The 19833-nt window shown below is 46.5% G+C and overlaps 1 protein-coding gene across 2 annotated transcripts in view; it reads left to right on the top strand.

Annotated features, from left to right (window-relative positions):
• The window catches only part of LOC135506975 (teneurin-3-like), a 425857-nt gene that overhangs the window by 239576 nt on the left and 166448 nt on the right, over positions 1–19833 (top strand). For both annotated transcript variants that reach the window (XM_064926416.1, XM_064926417.1), the window contains one exon: positions 3535–3759. In XM_064926416.1, the coding sequence (XP_064782488.1) occupies positions 3535–3759 (225 nt within the window). The remainder of the gene's footprint in view (positions 1–3534; positions 3760–19833) is intronic.

Raw genomic sequence — 19833 nt, 5'->3', positions numbered from 1 at the left:
GATACAGGGCTGAGCAGTATAGAACAGAGATAGAACTGATACAGGGCTGAGCAGTATAGAACAGAGATAGAACTGATGACAGGGAACTGAAGCAGTATAGAACAGAGATAGAACTGATACAGGGCTGAGCAGTATAGAACAGAGATAGAACTGATACAGGGCTGAGCAGTATAGAACAGAGATAGAACTGATACAGGGCTGAGCAGTATAGAACAGAGATAGAACTGATACAGGGCTGAGCAGTATAGAACAGAGATAGAAGAACAGAGCAGTATAGAACAGAGATGATACAGGGCTGAGCAGTATAGAACAGAGATAGAACTGATACAGGGCTGAGCAGTATAGAACAGAGATAGAACTGATACAGGGCTGAGCAGTATAGAACAGAGATAGAACTGATACAGGGCTGAGCAGTATAGAACAGAGATAGAACTGATACAGGGCTGAGCAGTATAGAACAGAGATAGAACTGATACAGGGCTGAGCAGTATAGAACAGAGATAGAACTGATACAGGGCTGAGCAGTATAGAACAGAGATAGAACTGATACAGGGCTGAGCAGTATAGAACAGAGATAGAACTGATACAGGGCTGAGCAGTATAGAACAGAGATAGAACTGATACAGGGCTGAGCAGTATAGAACAGAGATAGAACTGATACAGGGCTGAGCAGTATAGAACAGAGATAGAACTGATACAGGGCTGAGCAGTATAGAACAGAGATAGAACTGATACAGGGCTGAGCAGTATAGAACAGAGATAGAAGTATAGTATAGAACAGAGATAGAACTGATACAGGGCTGAGCAGTATAGAACAGAGATAGAACTGATACAGGGCTGAGCAGTATAGAACAGAGATAGAACTGATACAGGGCTGAGCAGTATAGAACAGAGATAGAACTGATACAGGGCTGAGCAGTATAGAACAGAGATAGAACTGATACAGGGCTGAGCAGTATAGAACAGAGATAGAACTGATACAGGGCTGAGCAGTATAGAACAGAGATAGAACTGATACAGGGCTGAGCAGTATAGAACAGAGATAGAACTGATACAGGATAGAACTGATACAGGGCTGAGCAGTATAGAACAGAGATAGAACTGATACAGGGCTGAGCAGTATAGAACAGAGATAGATACAGGGCTGAGCAGTATAGAACAGAGATAGAACTGATACAGGGCTGAGCAGTATAGAACAGAGATAGAACTGATACAGGGCTGAGCAGTATAGAACAGAGATAGAAGAACAGCAGTATAGAACAGAGATAGAACTGATACAGGGCTGAGCAGTATAGAACAGAGATAGAACTGATACAGGGCTGAGCAGTATAGAACAGAGATAGAACTGATACAGGGCTGAGCAGTATAGAACAGAGATAGAACTGATACAGGGCTGAGCAGTATAGAACAGAGATAGAACTGATACAGGGCTGAGCAGTATAGAACAGAGATAGAACTGATACAGGGCTGAGCAGTATAGAACAGAGATAGAACTGATACAGGGCTGAGCAGTATAGAACAGAGATAGAACAGATACAGGGCTGAGCAGTATAGAACAGAGATAGAACTGATACAGGGCTGAGCAGTATAGAACAGAGATAGAACTGATACAGGGCTGAGCAGTATAGAATGTTAGACAGTAGCCCTCCGCCAATCAATCACGTTCATTTCTAAGTCCCTTTTAACATCAGCAGTTGTCACTAAGTGCTTATACAGAAACCCAGTCTAACATTCCAGGTGGCACCTCACCAATAAAAAAATGAAAACGTCAGATGAATTAAAAGGAGCACACTTGTTTTTTCCCCATCCTGTCCTTTCCCCCTCTGACTGTAGGAGAGTTGTGTGGAGAGAGGAGGGCATGATGGGAATAGGAGCAAGAGAAAATAATTACATGACTTCAGGGACACTTAACACAGTATGGACTACACAGTGAGAACTCTCTGGAGTTCAAGTAGGGCATCGCAAGAGTGTGTGTGTGTGTGTGTGTGTGTGTGTGTGTGCGTGCGTGCGTGCGTGCGTGCGGAGGGAACTTGAACAAAGCACGCTGACAGGACACACACACATACTGTTAAAGAATGAACCTATTTGATATTTTCTGACTTTCTGCCATAGATGCACTGTGTTTATATCTCCCTGTTTGTGTTTATCCAGCTGCTATAAGATAGATGGATGGAGGGTGTAATTGCTGTAAAAAGACAGAAAGATATGAGATATGTATTGCTCTGGATTCAGTGAATGGGGACCACTAAAGCCTTGATGGAACCATCTGTCACAACTAAGTGAGCTGTTATGTATTTACTGCCACACAGCCTACACACACACACACACACACACACACACACACACACGCAGACACTTCCTCATCATCGCCTGTTATCCTGCCTGATGGTTATGTAGCCTGTTATGTCTCGATGACTATGAGAATACAGCCTGGCGCTGCCATCAAGTAGACAGCCGTGAAAGTCCTACTGTACGTACGAGGCGACTATCTCGCTTTTTCAATCTTGTAAGTTGAAAAAGCCCACCGGCAAGCGGCCCGGTAGCGTAGATGTGAAACGCGGTAAGACATGTCCATGTGAGACGGTGGTATAATGTAGCATGTCTTCATCACTCTGGTCTAGTTGTCTGGAGCAGCCGTGAGATAAAGCTCAGAAGGACGTCAGCGTTTTGAGTAAAGGATCCCGTCTCTGTCTTTCTGGGGACTCAGTCATTTCTTCAGACGCCTGCCTCTCCCTCCTCCTGGAAAATCGGAAATTGTCCTCCCCATTTCAGACTGTCTCCCCACAACAATCGCTGCAGGAAATTGGGATTTAGGGGCGAGATACAGAAGAGGGGAGGGTGCTCTTTCTGGTGTAATCTGCTAATAACAGCCTTAGAGACGTGACCGTGGTCCTGATCTAAAGTAGTGCACTATAAATGACACTAGAATGCCATTTGGTGCGCACTCCAGGAGTGCTGTTGTCTCTACAGTGTTGTTGCCTCTGCAGTGTTGTTGTCTCTGCATTGTGCAGCCATTGCTACTCTGTATCTGTGATGAAGGCATTGTGTGTGGAGAGTCAGAGAAAAAGAACATGCTATCATTACCTTTCAAACCAAGATGGTGTGTGTGTGTGTGTGTGTGTGTGTGCGTGCGTGCGTGCGTGCGCGGCGCGTGCGTGAGACACACTTAACACATTCTTGAAAACCAGTTGGCGTTGTATGAATGTGTCAGTGTATTTCTGTATGTGTGTGGTGTCTAGGAAGAGGGTGATTGTGGTCAGTTGGAAATGTGTGATAACCATGACTAGCTAGTTGGTTGAAATGGCCACGGTCGCCAAGTTATGTATGTCAGAGGAACAAGCACAATCTTGTGAATACAGACGCAATAATGCCAAGGTTATTGACTGACAGACCAAGTGTCAGAATGTCCCATTATCACTTTCTATGTCAGTATGATTTCTACTAGCAAAATCTGCATGTTCTGTTGCCATAGTTTCATTTTGTGTTGTTTGTTTGTTTGTTTTTGTTTATGGGTGGTTTAATTCTTTTCTTTAGGTTCTCCCATGCCATCCTCTCTACCCAGCCCATCAGTTACTGACCATTCACACTCGCAACCACCATCACCCAATCTCCATGACAACCAGAGCTCGTTGCTAAGTAGCGCCAGCGCCCATCCGGCGGTCCATGAGTCGGACGAGGACGAGGAAGAGTACACAGCCACGCTGTACTTACCTGTAACGCAGGTCACAGCTCACAGCCACCACGGCCTCGACTGTAATGGTAAGGCTCAACGTCCCTACGATGTTCTCACAACCTTTTCTCCCTTTGCTGCACAACATTCCCACAACCTTCTCTCTTTTTAGTATATAATGTTCTCAAAATGTCCTGTACTGGTAAGGTACAAGGTCCCTACGATGTTCTCACAACGTTCTCTATCTGCGCTCTATACCATTCCCACAATGTGCACAACATCCTCACAATGTTCCCTCTCTTTACTGCACAACGTTCCCTCTCTTTACTGTTCAATGTTCCCTCTCTTTACTGCACAACGTTCCTTCTCTTTACTGCACAATGTTCCCTTTCTTTACTGCACAACAATCCCACAACGTTCCCTCTCTTTACTGCACAACGTTCCTTCTCTTTACTGCACAACAATCCCACAACGTTCCCTCTCTTTACTGCACAACGTTCCTTCTCTTTACTGCACAACAATCCCACAACGTTGCCTTTCTTTACTGCACAACGTTCCCTCTCTTTACTGCACAACGTTCCCTCTCTTTACTGCACAACGTTCCTTCTCTTTACTGCACAACGTTCCCTCTCTTTACTGCACAACATTCCCTCTCTTTACTGCACAACGTTCCCTCTCTTTACTGCACAACGTTCCTTCTCTTTACTGCACAACGTTCCTTCTCTTTACTGCACAACGTTCCTTCTCTTTACTGCACAACGTTCCTTCTCTTTACTGCACAACGTTCCCTCTCTTTACTGCACAACGTTCCTTCTCTTTACTGCACAACGTTCCCTCTCTTTACTGCACAACGTTCCCTCTCTTTACTGCACAACGTTCCCTCAACGTTCTCTCTCTTTACTGTATAATGTTCTCACAACATCTTGTAATTGTTGCGACGTTCTCTCTATCTACTATCACAACATTTACTATCTTTACTGACAACAGAACGTTTCATTATTCACAATGTGTGCTAATGAAAATTCCCAGATCTTCCAGCTTTTTCTAGTTAGCCTGATTGATAGCCATACAGACTCTTATAGAGAAGTTTAATACACTTCTCAAAAAAATAAAGGGAACACTTAAACAACACAATGTAACTCCAAGTCAATCACACTTCTGTGAAATCAAACTGTCCACTTAGGAAGCAACACTGATTGACAATACATTTCACATGCTGTTGTGCAAATGGAATAGACAACAGGTGGAAATTATAGGCAATTAGCAAGACACCCCCAATAAAGGAGTGGTTCTGCAGGTGGTGACCACAGACCACTTCTCAGTTCCTATGCTTCCTGGCTGATGTTTTGGTCACATTTGAATGCTGGCGGTGCTTTCACTCTAGTGGTAGCATGAGACGGAGTCTACAACCCACACAAGTGACTCATGTAGTGCAGCTCATCCAGGATGGCACATCAATGCAAGCTGTGGCAAGAAGGTTTGCTGTGTCTGTCAGCGTAGTGTCCAGAGCATGGAGCCGCTACCAGGAGACAGGCCAGTACACCAGGAGACGTGGAGGAGGCCGTAGGAGGGCAACAACCCAGCAGCTGGACCACTACCTCCGCATTTGTGCAAGGAGGAGCAGGAGGAGCACTGCCCTCCAGCAGGCCACAAATGTGCATGTTTCTACCCAAATGGTCAGAAACAGACTCCATGAGGGTGGTATGAGGGCCCGACGTCCACAGGTGGGGGTTGTGCTTACAACCCAACACCCTGCAGGACGTTTGGCATTTGCCAGAGAACACCAAGATTGGCAAATTCGTCATTGGCGCCCTGTGCTCTTCACAGATGAAAGCAGGTTCACACTGAGCACATGTGACAGATGTGACAGAGTCTGGAGACGCCGTGGAGAACGGTCTGCTGCCTGCAACATCCTCCAGCATGACCGGTTTGGCGGTGGGTCAGTCATGGTGTGGGGTGGCATTTCTTTGGGGGGCTGCACAGCCCTCCATGTGCTCGCCAGAGGTAGCCTGACTGCCATTAGGTACAGAGATGAGATCCTCAGACCCCTTGTGAGACCATATGCTGGTGCGGTTGGCCATGGGTTCCTCCTAATGCAAGACAATGCTAGACCTCATGTGGCTGGAGTGTGTCAGCAGTTCCTGCAAGAGGAAGGCATTGATACTATGGACTGGCCCGCCCGTTCCCAGACCTGAATCCAATTGAACACATCTGGGACATCATGTCTCGCTCCATCCACCAACGCCACGTTGCACCACAGACTGTCCAGGAGTTGGCGGATGCTTTAGTCCAGGTCTGGGAAGATCCCTCAGAAGACCATCCGCCACCTCATTAGGAGCATGCCCAGGCGTTGTAGGGAGGTCACACAGGCACGTGGTGGCCACACACACTACTGAGCCTCATTTTGACTTGTTTTAAGGACATTACATCAAAGTTGGATCAGCCTGTAGTGTGGTTTTCCACTTTCATTTTGAGTGTGATTCCAAATCCAGACCTCCATGGGTTGATAAATTTGATTTCCATTGAACATTTTTGTGTGATTTTGTTGTCAGCACATTCAACTATGTAAAGAAAAATGTATTTAATAAGAATATTTCATTCATTCAGATCTAGGATGTGTTATTTTAGCGTTCCCTTTATTTTTTTGAGCAGTGTATATTTAGTTTTCCCATTCTAGCTAGTCTATATGTTCTCTCTCCCTGTCATGCAGTTGAAACCTCTGTCTGAACTGGGTCTGTTGTTTTAGCATTTCTGTCTGTTATGACCATTGTTTGACATGTGGTGTAGATTTAGTCTGGTAATGGCTGACACAATGTAGTTGGGGTTAAAGTTGAAATTAAGGTTTAAGTGCATCTCAAGTACACAGAGAGGACTAGTTTCTCCTAATGTGATGTTAGAGCCATTCAGAGCAGAGGTCAGTGGCCAGACTGTGGATAGGAGACGGGAGGCTCTGTTAATCGGCCCGTTGGCTGTGACTGTATCTCGTTGTCATAGAGACAGGACGAGACCATGACGAGGCACTTCTCACCCCAACATGGCCCAGTTTCGGCCTGCCTCTCTTGCTCCCGCTGTCTGAGAGAAAGACTCACGCACATGCACACACAGACACACACGAACAAGCACAGACACTCACAGACAGACAGACACTCATCCACCCTCACTCCCAGTACCCCTGCATCCAGTCATTCAGTGCTGTTTGGCCTTCACATCCCAAAATGAATCAGGGCTTCTCTGTGTTCCCAGTCTGACTGCATTAGTGTCAGGGAGACGGAAGGAAGGAGAGGAGAGGTCCTAACCTGTAGTGGCTGTCACTACCAGACATCTGCGCTGTGAATCTAGAGGAGACTGGACAGAGAATAGAGAGAGACGCTGGCTTTTTGAGGAGTGCTCAAGTAAAGCTGTTTATACACATATGAATGTACTTAATTAAACAGTTAGAAAACGGTCTTGTTTATAAGCCATTTATAGACAGAACTTCAAATATCTTTGAACATATTTATCTGTAGAAGATTACATTTTGGAATGTTTATCTGTAGAAGAGTATATTTTGTCATGTTCATCTGTGGAAGAGTACATTTTGGCATGTTCATCTGTTGAAGAGTCCATTTTGTCATGTTTATCTGTAGAAGAGTCCATTTTGTCATGTTCATCTGTTGAAGAGTCCATTTTGTCATGTTCATCTGTTGAAGAGTCCATTTTGTCATGTTTATCTGTAGAAGAGTCCATTTTGTCATGTTTATCTGTAGAAGAGTCCATTTTGTCATGTTTATCTGTGGAAGAGTCCATTTTGTCATGTTTATCTGTGGAAGAGTCCATTTTGTCATGTTTATCTGTGGAAGAGACCATTTTGTCATGTTTATGTGTTGAAGATACCATTTTGTCATGTTTATGTGTTGAAGAGTCCATTTTGTCATGTTTATCTGTAGAAGAGTCCATTTTGTCATGTTTATCTGTAGAAGAGTCCATTTTGTCATGTTTATCTGTGGAAGAATCCATTTTGTCATGTTTATCTGTGGAAGAATCCATTTTGTCATGTTTATCTGTGGAAGAATCCATTTTGTCATGTTTATCTGTAGAAGAGTCCATTTTGTCATGTTTATCTGTGGAAGAATCCATTTTGTCATGTTTATCTGTAGAAGAGTCCATTTTGTCATGTTTATCTGATCTAGTCATGTTCTCATACGTCTTTACTTAACGTTTTGTCTTTGATGGCTCAGTTTATTGACTTGAGCTACGAGGTTAATTATGAAGCTCCCTCTCATCATAATCCCCAACAGACAGCTGTCAAACACACACACACACACACACACACACACACACACACACACACACACACACACACACACACACACAAAGCTAACCACACCGTCCACCATCCCCTCTAAATTGATCCTATGTTTATTACCGACGGAGGAAAGTTCATTTCCACACTATATACACAGCCATATCCACGGCCATCATGACCGTTAAAATCTAATCAGAGCCAGTCGAACATAAGGAAGTGAGATCTTCTATGATCCACGTCCCCTCAGAGCTTCTCCTCTCCCTTCTCGGACCTTTCATATAGAGTGGTTTAACCATCTGATAGTCATCTGGACCTACAGCAGAGTAGCAGAGCAGTCTAGACCCCAACACACACACAATACTTCCAACCCCAGACGCCCAAGCCTTCAGAAGACAGCCAGAGACGCCATCCCCGTTCCCCATTGACAGCTAGAGACTGACTGAAAGGCTGAAAGTAAAGCTTCATGAGTGAAACAAAGACTTTGTCGCCACTTTACGTTTTTTAAGTAGGCAATTTTGGTAGGCGCGCGCCTCAATCGATGTCTAAACGGAAGACGTTTTAACGAGACGCCATACCTGGGGGGAGAAAGATGCCGTGAGGACTTTTAGCTCTAGGAGCCATCGTCGACAGGGATAATGAGAGAGAGAGTGGGGAAGAGAAAGATGGAGACAGAGAGAGAGGAAGAGAGACACAGAGAGAGAGTCAGAGAGTTGGTTCCAGTGTCTTCATGTCAATCTTCCATAATCATCTCCTCTTCTCAGTGACTGGGATCACTTAGTAAAGCAAACAGGCTCGCCGGCGCCCAGGTCCAGTCCACTCTGCTCCTCCTCTGAGACCTGGCCTGAAACTGGATGAGCGGAGAGAGGGAGGAAGGGAATGAGAGGGGGAGAGGAAATTATAGAGAGACAAAGGCAGAGAGAGATAGGGTCAGCTTGGAAGACTACAGTCTCCAGCCACCTATACTAAATACTTGGTGGGCCAGAAAAGGAGAGATGAAGGGTTTGCAGGGAGAGAAATGGTCAGTCTACAGTCTCAGGCCTCTCACACAGAGAGAAAGGGTCAGTCTACAGTCTCAGGCCTCTCACACAGAGAGAAAGGGCCAGTCTATAGTCTCAGGCCTCTCACACAGAGAGAAAGGGCCAGTCTACAGTCTCAGGCCTCTCATACAGAGAGAAATGGTCAGTCTACAGTCTCAGTCCTCTTATACATCTATTGAAAAAACTAGGCCAAGCTATCTTTTGCACTAAAAAATGTCCTCCTTTCACTGTAAGTGCTCGAAGAATAGATGCTATTTGAGAAACTATTGAGACAAAGCCATTGACAGATGGGCTTGAATAGAAGCACAGGCAGGACAATCAGAGAGAATGGACAGAATGCTGGAGACTCAGAGCCAGCAAAGGGTGAAGAACTACTACAAAAACAGAAAAACAGAGAGCTCTGTGCACAGAAGTACTCAGTGTGAATGAATAGAGAGAGAAAGGGAGCGAGAGACCGAGATAGAGGGGAGGAGGGAGTTGAGAGAGGGTCAGCGTGAAGACTCCAGTCTTCCATACTGAAGAGAAAGGGAGAAAGAATGGATGAAACAGGGAGGAGGCTTGTGGGGGACTGGAGAGGAGGGCTGTTTGTGCTAATGGGCAGCCGGAATGTCACAGTGGGTGACCCATTTACACAGGCCCCAGGTCTCTCCCTCTCCTTCACACCGCTAGCCTCAGTCTTATACAGCACCACAACAACCCTCAAGTGTTCTCGTCTGTGAAGCTGAAGAGGAGAGAATAACTACTTTTCTGGTGCTTTTCCATCTAGACTTACCCTTCACACCAGTGTTTTATGTCAGCATCATTACTCATTGTGTATTTATTATTACTTGTATTATTACGTGTTTACTTTTCTATTATTTCTCTATTTGATTTCTCTCTGCATTGTTGGGAAGGGCCTGTAAGTGAGCATTTCACTGTTAGTCTACACCTGTTGTTTACGAAGCATGTGATTATTCTTTTGTCTGGGTTTGCCCTCCTCTGACATGGACCTTATTCAATGACGCGCTAAAGGACTCAGTGGAGATCACCAGTCCACGCTAACGCCTCATGCAACAGACCGGTACAGGCCCTGACCTTCCCTTCCTCTCTAGCTCTTTCTCTCTCTCTCTTTCTCCGTCTCTCTCTCTCTCTCTCTCTCTCTCTGTATCTCTGTATCTCTCTCTCTCTCCGTCTCTCTCCCTCTCTCTCCCTCTCCCTCTCTCTCTCAATTCAATTCAATTCAAAGGGGCTTTATTGGCATGGGTAACGTGTTAACATTGCCAAAGCAAGTAAGATAGATAATATATAAAGTGAAATAAACAATACAAATGAACAGTAGACATCACACATACAGAAGTTTCAAAACAATGAAGACATTACAAATGTCATATTATATATATACAGTGTTTGTACAATGTACAAATGGTTAAGGACACAAGATAAAATAAATAAGCATAGATATGGGTTGTATTTACAATGGTGCGTGTTCTTCACTGGTTGCCCTTTTCTCGTGGCAACAGGTCACAAATCTTGCTGCTCTGATGGCACACTGTGGAATTTCACCCAGTAGATATGGGAGTTTTTTAAAATTGGATTTGTTTTCGAATTCTTTGTGGATCTGTGTAATCTGAGGGAAATATGTCTCTCTCTGTCTCTCTCTCCCTCTCTCTCTCTCTCTCTCTCTCTCTCTCTGTCTCTCTCTGTCTCTCTGTCTCTCTGTCTCTCTGTCTCTCTCGCTCTCTCTCTCTCTCTCTGTATCTCTGTCTCTCTCTCTCTCTCTCTCTCTCTCTCTCTCTCTCTCTCTCTAGCTCTCTCTCTAGCTCTCTCTCTCTCCCCCAATCCGCCCCTCCTTCACTGTTGATCGCCATTGTCAGATGTCCCTCTCCCTCTCTCTCCCCCTTCCTCTCTCTCTCTCCCTATTTCCCCTTCACTGTTGATGGCTATTGTCAGATGCAGTAGGCATGAAAGTAGCAATTTTACAGCCCAGGATTTCCAATAACATTTACCGGAGGCCCCCAGAACTAACACACGCGTGGCTGACTGGCTCTGCACCGTACCACAGAAGACGCTACAGCCTGTCTTGTCTGTCTTTCCTATTCCCTCTCTTTCTGTCCATCTCGGTCTCTCTCTCCTTGTCCGATGACTCTCGCTCTGTCCTTCTCTCACTCTTTCTCTCTTTTTCTTTCTTTCTCTCTCTCTCTATCGGACTCGCTCTCTCCATCTTGTGTTAGGAGTGTCAGTCACTCGGAAGATCGGCGAAATAGATTCCATCCTCTCTCGCCTCTCTCCTCTTGTCTCGGTACGGGGTGTGTAAGGGCAAGGGTGTCTGCTTCAGTGCCTTCTGTAAAGTCAAAATCCGATAGTAATGAAAAACACGCCGCGGTGTCTGCCTGTCTGTCTGTCTCTCTGTCTCTCTGCCTGTCTGTCTGCCTGGCTGCCTTCCCCAAGTCAAAGGACCCCTCCGTGTGAAATGGCTCACAGAGTAGAAGGTCAAACATTGACTGTGCGGGCTCAGGATGTCACCCATGTCACAAAGATAGATGCCACCGTCCCACAATACCTGAGGAGAGATGCATCGTGTGTGTGTGCACGTTTGTGCGTGTGTACATGAATATAAGGTTTCTTACATTCATGATGATTCTGTGTTACAACCTTTCCACAGTTGCTCTGTTTATACACGTCAGCCCCTATGATTCGTGTGTTTGTGGGAGTTTTCAGTGTCAGTAGCTTCAAGTGGAGATCTGTGCATTTTACAATCATGTCCCTTTTGTTTGGACCTGGCAGAGCTGTAACAGTCATGGAAGCCTCCACCCACCCACACACACACACACACACACACACACACACACACACACACACACACACACACACACACACACACACACACACACACACACACCTCTCCCCCTTCCCTGCACAGTGTGAATGTAAATGCAAATGAACGGTCAAACAGAGCTGTGCCCAACAACAGTACACTGTCTACTGGGCTCCACTTCAGTGGGTCCTCGTCCTGTGATGTTAGCTCTCCGTGCTGGATGCCTGTGTAAAATGTGATATGCGCGCTTCCACTAATTCTCTATCCTCGCTGTGGCATGCGCCCGCCCGGCGCTCGTGAGAAATGCAGTACTCTGAGATCTTCTCACCGTGGTTTTTATAGGTAGTCTCAGCATGCTAGCAGATACACATAGACTTCCAGTCATTGTGCTAATGCTAGTTAGCATTGACTCGTGAAACTACCTCTAACTTCCTTTATACTGGACACAGAGACATAAAAATGGTATCAACAAGTTCATCTGACTCTGGGGGGGTAGATCAAGTGTCCCTTTAATCTACCAGGAGTAACCATGGCAATCTGCTTGTACGAACCAGGAATATTGTTTGTTTGTTTGGGCATAGTGTCAACAGTGAATATCATTGAATGGAATCCCATTTCATGGTGTGTCTTCATAGCTGAGGTTATTTGGAATCCCGCTCTCGTGACTTAAATGTCCAAATGTCACCCTTTGACCTCGAGGATGTCCTCTCGGTCTAATGGTTGAGACCCAAACCCCAGCGGTTATGCCTACTTCTTCTCTGTCAGTGGGTAAACCAGGCTATTACACAGCGATCGAGTCTTACACCCTATAAACGTTACATGAATGCACAACGCAATTACCACAGAACAAGATATTTCATTTTCCCAGTGACATTGCACTTAATCATTCCGCCATACATTTGACTGGAAGGTACAACCTCACACTTAAAAGCCTCAACTCTCCCTTCCAACATGTTATGTCTGGGAAATTCATCATTTAAGAAAGATGACTCTCCTTCACTTGTCCCCCTTTAAAGCAATTACACAGTTTCTCTTTCCCCTCCATCTCTCCATCCCTCCAGTAGATAGATCAGTCACCCAGGCAGGATTAATGATGAAATGTGATTCCCAAATGGCAACCTATGTAGTGCACTACTTCTGACCAGGGCCCATAGGGCTCCGGTCAAAAGTAGTGCGCTATATAGGGAATAGGGTGTGCCATTTGTGACGCAGCCTCAGCCTTGCTCATCTTAACATCTGAGATGGCCGTTTAGTAACCGCTCATGTCTTACGTCTCACTTCTCGCGTCTCCCTTCCACCGTTTGAGAAATGACATTTCTTCTACCGTAAGTATTTCATCTCCTTCTTCTTCTTGTCTTCTCTCCCTCTACGGGGTTCCACAAGCATTGGCGCTCCATTGATCCCAGTAATGATTTCCCCTCTGAGTTGGTCAATATTTAAGCAGCACTTTGTACCCAGAGTAAAATCATAGACACCTGGGCTGATAAATGTCATAACCCGTTGATATTTATCTTTCATAAATAGCAGCGCGGTGCGACCGGGAGGAGTGTTTGAAGAGCCGGAGGGCTGGAGACGGAGTCAGATATGAGATATGACCAGATTATTCCTTTCATCTGGTCAGGGTGGAAAGACAGCAGGGGAGAATACAGGGATAAAGGCTGTGTCCGGTGGGAGAGGCCTATGGGGCCGTGAGTTTCGTTCTGGTCTGGAAAGCCTCCTGGCCCAATACCATACTACTGTTAGATGCATAGTTTAATATTGTGTGGGATTGGTAAGCCTTTGATTCTTGTAACTGGGCCAAATCTTGCCTAACGAACCTAGTTTCACCTAGTCATGTCCTGATATCCGCCTGCCTCTGGGAATGTGTGTGTGTGTGCGTGTGTGTGTGTTGCCTGTGAGGGTACTGAAGGGTATACAGGCTGTGTGGAAATTGAAAGGAACAACACCAGATTGACCTTGACTGGCCTTCTCTTGGAGAAATGACGAGCAAACACTCCCTCTTACCGACACACACCTGTCATCCTCCACCCCACACAAAGCCTGCCTCTGCTCTCTACAAAATAAGCTTTGTTCTCCATTTGGTGTGGGTCGGCGGGCAGAGAGGACGCCTCGTCTTATCGACGCCCAACAAAGAGCTCTCCGCCTGGGTGACAGTCGCTAAAGGTTAGACCTGTTGTCTGGAGGAGATGGAAGTGAAATTAGCTTCACGCACCACAACGCAGGCCCAAGGCCCCGCTCACGCCTGCTTCTGGTTACAGCCAACCACAGGCTGCTGTGTGGTCTTCTCCTTTCTCTCCATTTTTTCTCTTGGTCGCATACTTGTATATCACCCCCCTCACCTTCTCTCACGCTCAAAAACTCTCTCTCCATTTCTCATGCTCACTCAAAATCTCCATCACTCTCTCCATCCCTCCCTCTCATCGCCCTCTTCGCCACCTAACCCCACAGCCGGCGCCTTGGCGCGAACAACAAAGCTTGCGGCAATGCATGATGGGATTGGGATGACAGTGTGAAAGCTTTCCAAGAGGAGCCGTGGACAGGACCCAATGATGGGATCACTCGGGGTCTGGTCTGGCCAGGGCAATCTGGTCTGCGTTTAATGTCTCTCTCCCTCCCTCCCTCTTTCTCTCTCTCTTGCTTTCCATCCATCCATCTGTCCAGCTAGCCAACCAGCCAGCTAAACAATGACCAGATTTCTTGTTCATGTCCACTCTAGAATCCCCCACTCAGACTGATTGTACTCACTTACATTTCGTTGGCTGAATATTACAATAACACTGTTTCTGAAGAACAACATTCATTCAGAAAAAGATATACATAGAAAGTCATACTGTGTATAATCCTGACTCTGAGATAACAGCCTGTAAGTGATGTTCTTCAGAGTCTGGACCAGTGACTTGATGTTCTTCTGAGTCTGGACCAGTGAATTGATGTTCTTCTGAGTATGGGCCAGTGAATTGATGTTCTTCAGAGTCTGGGCCAGTGAATTGATGTTCTTCAGAGTCTGGACCAGTGACTTGATGTTCTTCTGAGTATGGGCCAGTGAATTGATGTTCTTCTGAGTCTGGACCAGTGACTTGATGTTCTTCTGAGTCTGGACCAGTGAAGTGATGTTCTTCTGAGTCTGGACCAGTGAAGTGATGTTCTTCTGAGTCTGGGCCAGTGAATTGATGTTCTTCTGAGTCTGGGCCAGTGAATTGATGTTCTTCTGAGTCTGGGCCAGTGAATTGATGTTCTTCAGAGTCTGGGCCAGTGAATTGATGTTCTTCAGAGTCTTGACCAGTGAATTGATGTTCTTCTGAGTCTGGGCCAGTGAATTGATGTTCTTCAGAGTCTGGACCAGTGAAGTGATGTTCTTCAGAGTCTGGACCAGTGAATTGATGTTCTTCAGAGTCTTGACCAGTGAATTGATGTTCTTCTGAGTCTGGGCCAGTGAATTGATGTTCTTCTGAGTCTGGGCCAGTGAATTGATGTTCTTCAGAGTCTGGGCCAGTGAATTGATGTTCTTCAGAGTCTGGACCAGTTAAGTGCCATTGGACATACTGACACCTGACATCGACCAAATGAGGCATGTCTTGTAATTGAACGGCAGGATGAATTGAAAAGTCAATAATGCATATTACTCTATTGAAACACAAAGAAAGGGAACCAGTTGTCTATCTATTCTCCATCAATCGATGCACTTTCATGGTGATGTGGTTATTTGTTTGCATATTTGTTTGCATGTCACGTCCTTATTGAAGATATCAGAAGAGACATGGTGCATGTCCATCTCACTAGTAGGTCTCTCTGTATTTTAATTATTTATTTATTTTTACCCCTTTTTCTCCCCAATTTCGAAGAGACGAAGGTTGAAAGTCATGCGTCCTCCGATACACAACCCAACCAGCCGCACTGCTTCTTAACACGCGCGCATCCAACCCGGAAGCCAGCCGCACCAATGTGTCGGAGGAAACACTGTGTACCTGGCAACCTTGGTTAGCGCACACTGCGCCCGGCCCGCCACAGGAGTCGCTGGTGCGCGATGAGACAAGGACATCCCTACCGACCAAGCCCTCCCTAACCCGGACGACGCTAGGCTAATTGTGCGTCGCCCCACGGACCTCCCGGTCGCAGCCAGTTACGACCGAGCTTGGGCGTGAACCCAGGGACTCTGATGGCACAGCTGGCGCTGCAGTACAGCGCCCTTAACCACTGCGCCACCCGGGAGGCCTCAGGTCTCTCTATATTGATGGTCCGTCAGATATATATCTCCCCCACTCACTCTGTCCCGCTGTTTTCAGTTCCACCCCAACTCCATGCTCTCTTGCTCTCTCTCTCTCTCGCTCTCTTTTCCTCTATATATCTCTCTCTCTTGCTCTTCAATCCTACTGTTGATAAAGAGAGCGGTAGAAGTATCACAAGGTGAAACATGACAGCTCGCTGGCGTTGTTGACAAATAACCTTTCCCGAAAATGCTCGTCAAAGCCTCAGAATGATGGCCCGTCGCTTTCAACGACTCGCCGCCTGTTTGAAATGTCAATTTATCATCTCGACGTCAGGCGCCGCACGCTTGACGTTCGCCAGGGATATTGGATAAAGGATCGAGGAGGGAGATGCCAGTTATCATAAAGGCAGAAGTGAATACACACACACACAGACTGACGGACATCTCAACTCCCGGTCTGATTTCTTCATTTAAAGAAGTGATGCTTTTATAAATGCCACCTGAGAGGGCTTTGAGTGGGAAGTAAACATTTTGGCACCAAACTCATTTTGGAGCTTGGCTTTTTCTAGCTTCTCATTGTGGAAGAACTGTTTAATATGCCTGATGCTTGACAGAGACTCTGACAGGATTTAAACCTGAATAGGCTTCAGCTGACAGCTCTCTGTGTGTGTGTGTGTGCCTGCCTGCCTGCGTGCGTGCGTGCGTGTGCGCGCGTGTGTGTGCGTGCGCGTGTGTGTGTGCGTGCAACACTGTTTTCCTTTACATCCGTCTATCAGTCAGTAATAAATCAACACAACACCAGCGACAGGCCCATAATCCTGTCTGTTTCAGATGACCATGACTACATGGTGATTGGAATGGGACACTGTTTATCAGCCAGACAGAGGACATATGGTAGCTGTTGTTGCAGAGAGGGGGAATGCGCGTAAACACTGCGCAGCTCTTTGGGATTTTTGTTTTGGTTCAGCAGTGCGGAGACTGATGTCTTCCATATGACACACTGAGGGACTGCGATCCCACTCTATATTATCATACTCTGTCGTGTGTGTGTGTGTGTGTGTGTGTGTCTGTGTGTGTGTGTGTGTGTGTGTGTGTGTGTGTGTGTGTGTGTGTGTGTGTGTGTGTGTGTGTGTGCGTGTGTGTGTGAGTGTGTGCTTACGTGTGACCTAGGATTTAGTTCCCTTTTCCTCCATTTCTTCAAACTAAATCTACCAGCATTGAGTGAGTGGTGTTTAAAATGTTAATACTAATCTTGTTTTCAAAGGCAGTTATATTTCCTGTATCTGTCCGTCACAGTAACAGCCAAATAAAGTGGAAGTGAAGGGAATTACAGTCTTCTACCCTTCACAGTCGGTCTCTAACCTATTCTACTCACCTTACTCACCTTTAGTTCATCCTTAACTCTTAACTCTTCCCCTCCCACTGGTCCTCCTCTCTCTCTCTCTCTCTCTCTCTCTCTCTCTCTCTCTCTCTCTCTCTCTCTCTCTCTCTCTCTCTCTCTCTCTCTCTCTCTCTCTCTCTCTCTCTCTCATTTCAAAAGGTCACTGTATCTCCCCACAGCCATCAACCTCACCATTAAACACTGACATGGCCCTGAAGGAAATACTATAACAAAACAAGGTGGTTTAGATTATGAAAGCAGATAAGCAACTCAATCTCCCTTAGCCTTCATGAACCCCTCTGGTCCAGCCAGGCAAAGGATGTCATCACACACAGACACACACATAGACACAGACACACACATGCACACATATACAGACACAAACGCAGACAGAGACACAGCAATGGCTATCACTCTCACCATTAGAAACTGAACGGACCTGGGCTGTAATTTAGCTCCTGCCAACAAATCCTAATCAGATAGGCTTCTTCAAAGTGTAGACACTAACCTAACAGCAGGGCATGTGTGTGACAGGGTGGAGACCCCCTGATGAATGACAGGCAGCAGTCCATCAGTCAGGGTTGGGTTTCAAAGGCAAGCCTCTCGTAAAGCCTGCATCTGTCTCCTCACATCTCATCCATCACACACACACACACACACACTGTTCCACTCACTCCCCCCAGACCTAGGCAGCCCGAGTCGGCTTACACCTTGGCCCCTCTCCTGGCCCTTCCCTTGGGTCCTTCCCACCCTTCACTCTTCATGTGCCCTCTCTAGACTTCTCTCTGCCCATCTCTCTCGACTTCTCTCTGCCTGGGCATCCACGGTGAAAGGTTGAGTGGGTGGAGGCCTGAATCTCTGGATCCTGTCTGGTCTGTCTTACTAGAGGGTTAGAAGGTCTAGTCTACAGGGGTCAGTCAGAGTACTGTGTGTCTAGGTCATCTCGCCAGGTTAACTGGGCTACGCTTGGTGCCATGTGTCATGTTAATGGTCTGTGTTTAAGAGCCAGTGAAAGGCGAGTGGATGGGAAGCCCTGTAGTGAGACGGATGCTCTCGGCTTCACTGGGGAACTGAACTCATGTCAAAAACATATGGCACTGAAATGGATACATACTGAGCTCTGTGTAATGTGTGCTGTCGAGCAGTGTGAAGGAGCAGCTTTGTTTGTCTGTGTGTGTGGGGGGGTGTGTATGTGTTCCCCTGTGTGTCTACTTATTGGCCTTCCTCCATTTCTTTGACTGTCTTTAAATATTGCCTTCCCGATTTACCTGCTTTTGTCCACATGCCATGTTATTCCAATGTATAAAAACATTTATAGCCAGACGCACACGAACACGCACACACACACGCACACACACGCACACGCACGCACACGCACACACACACAGTCCTAGCGGAGAACAGCAGAGCTTGCCAAGTCAGCGCTGAGCGCTCAGAGGTGGGATCATCATGTTGGCTCTGTGTCTCGTCTCACGTCTTATGGAGGAATGGCTAAATAATGCAAAGCTTCAATTAGGGCTCTTTGGGGGTCTTAACCAGCGCCGTTCCTTTTAGACCCCCCTAATTCCACTGCAGTTAAACCCAGAGCTTGTAGCATTTCAGCCCCTTGGAGGAGAGAGGAGAGAAGGAGGAGAAAAGAGAGAGGGAGAGGGAAGAGATGAGGTGGAAGGGGAGGGAGGAGGGAGGGAAGAGATGAGGTGGAAGGGGAGAGAAGAGGGAGGGAAGAGAAGGGGCGAGGGAAGAGATGAGGTGGAAGGGGAGAGAGGAGGGAGGGAAGAGATGAGGTGGAAGGGGAGAGAGGAGGGAGGGAAGAGAAGGGGCGAGGGAAGAGAAGGGGCGAGGGAAGAGATGAGGTGGAAGTGGAGAGAGGAGGGAGGGAAGAGATGAGGTGGAAGGGGAGAGAGGAGGGAGGGAAGAGAAGGGGCGAGGGAAGAGAGGAGATAAAAGGGAAGGGAGGAGGAGAGGGAGCGATTTTTCTTCTTTTGTGCTGATTGCTTTCATTCAGTTCCAGGTCAGGGCTCAGGTTGTCGGAGGAAAATAGAAATCTAAACATTTCATGGCCGACATGTCGCTGTGACCCCGGGCTCATCCCTCTCTGTCTCGCTCTCTGTTTCTCTCTCTGTCTCTCTTTCTCTCTCTGTCTCACTCGCTCTCTTACTCTCACTCTCTCTCTCCTTATCTCTCTTTCTCTCTGTCTCTGTCTCTCTGTCGCTCTCTCACTCACCCACTCTCTCTCTAGATCTGTCTCTATCTATCTATCTATCTATCTATCTATCTATCTATCTATCTATCTATCTATCTATCTATACCTCTCTGTCTCTCTCTCTCTCTCCCACTCTCTCACTCTCTCACCCTCTCTCACTCTCTCTCACTCTCTCACTCTCTCTGTCTCTGTCTCTCTCTCTCTCACTATCTATCTATCTCTCTCACTCTCTCTCTCACACACACACACACACACA

Source organism: Oncorhynchus masou, chromosome 20 (genome assembly GCF_036934945.1).
Source record: "Oncorhynchus masou masou isolate Uvic2021 chromosome 20, UVic_Omas_1.1, whole genome shotgun sequence".
NCBI classification, from domain to species: Eukaryota; Metazoa; Chordata; class Actinopteri; order Salmoniformes; family Salmonidae; genus Oncorhynchus; species Oncorhynchus masou.
The sequence above is the reverse complement of the archived record's forward strand: the minus strand, read 5'-3'. Positions and strand labels throughout refer to the sequence as shown.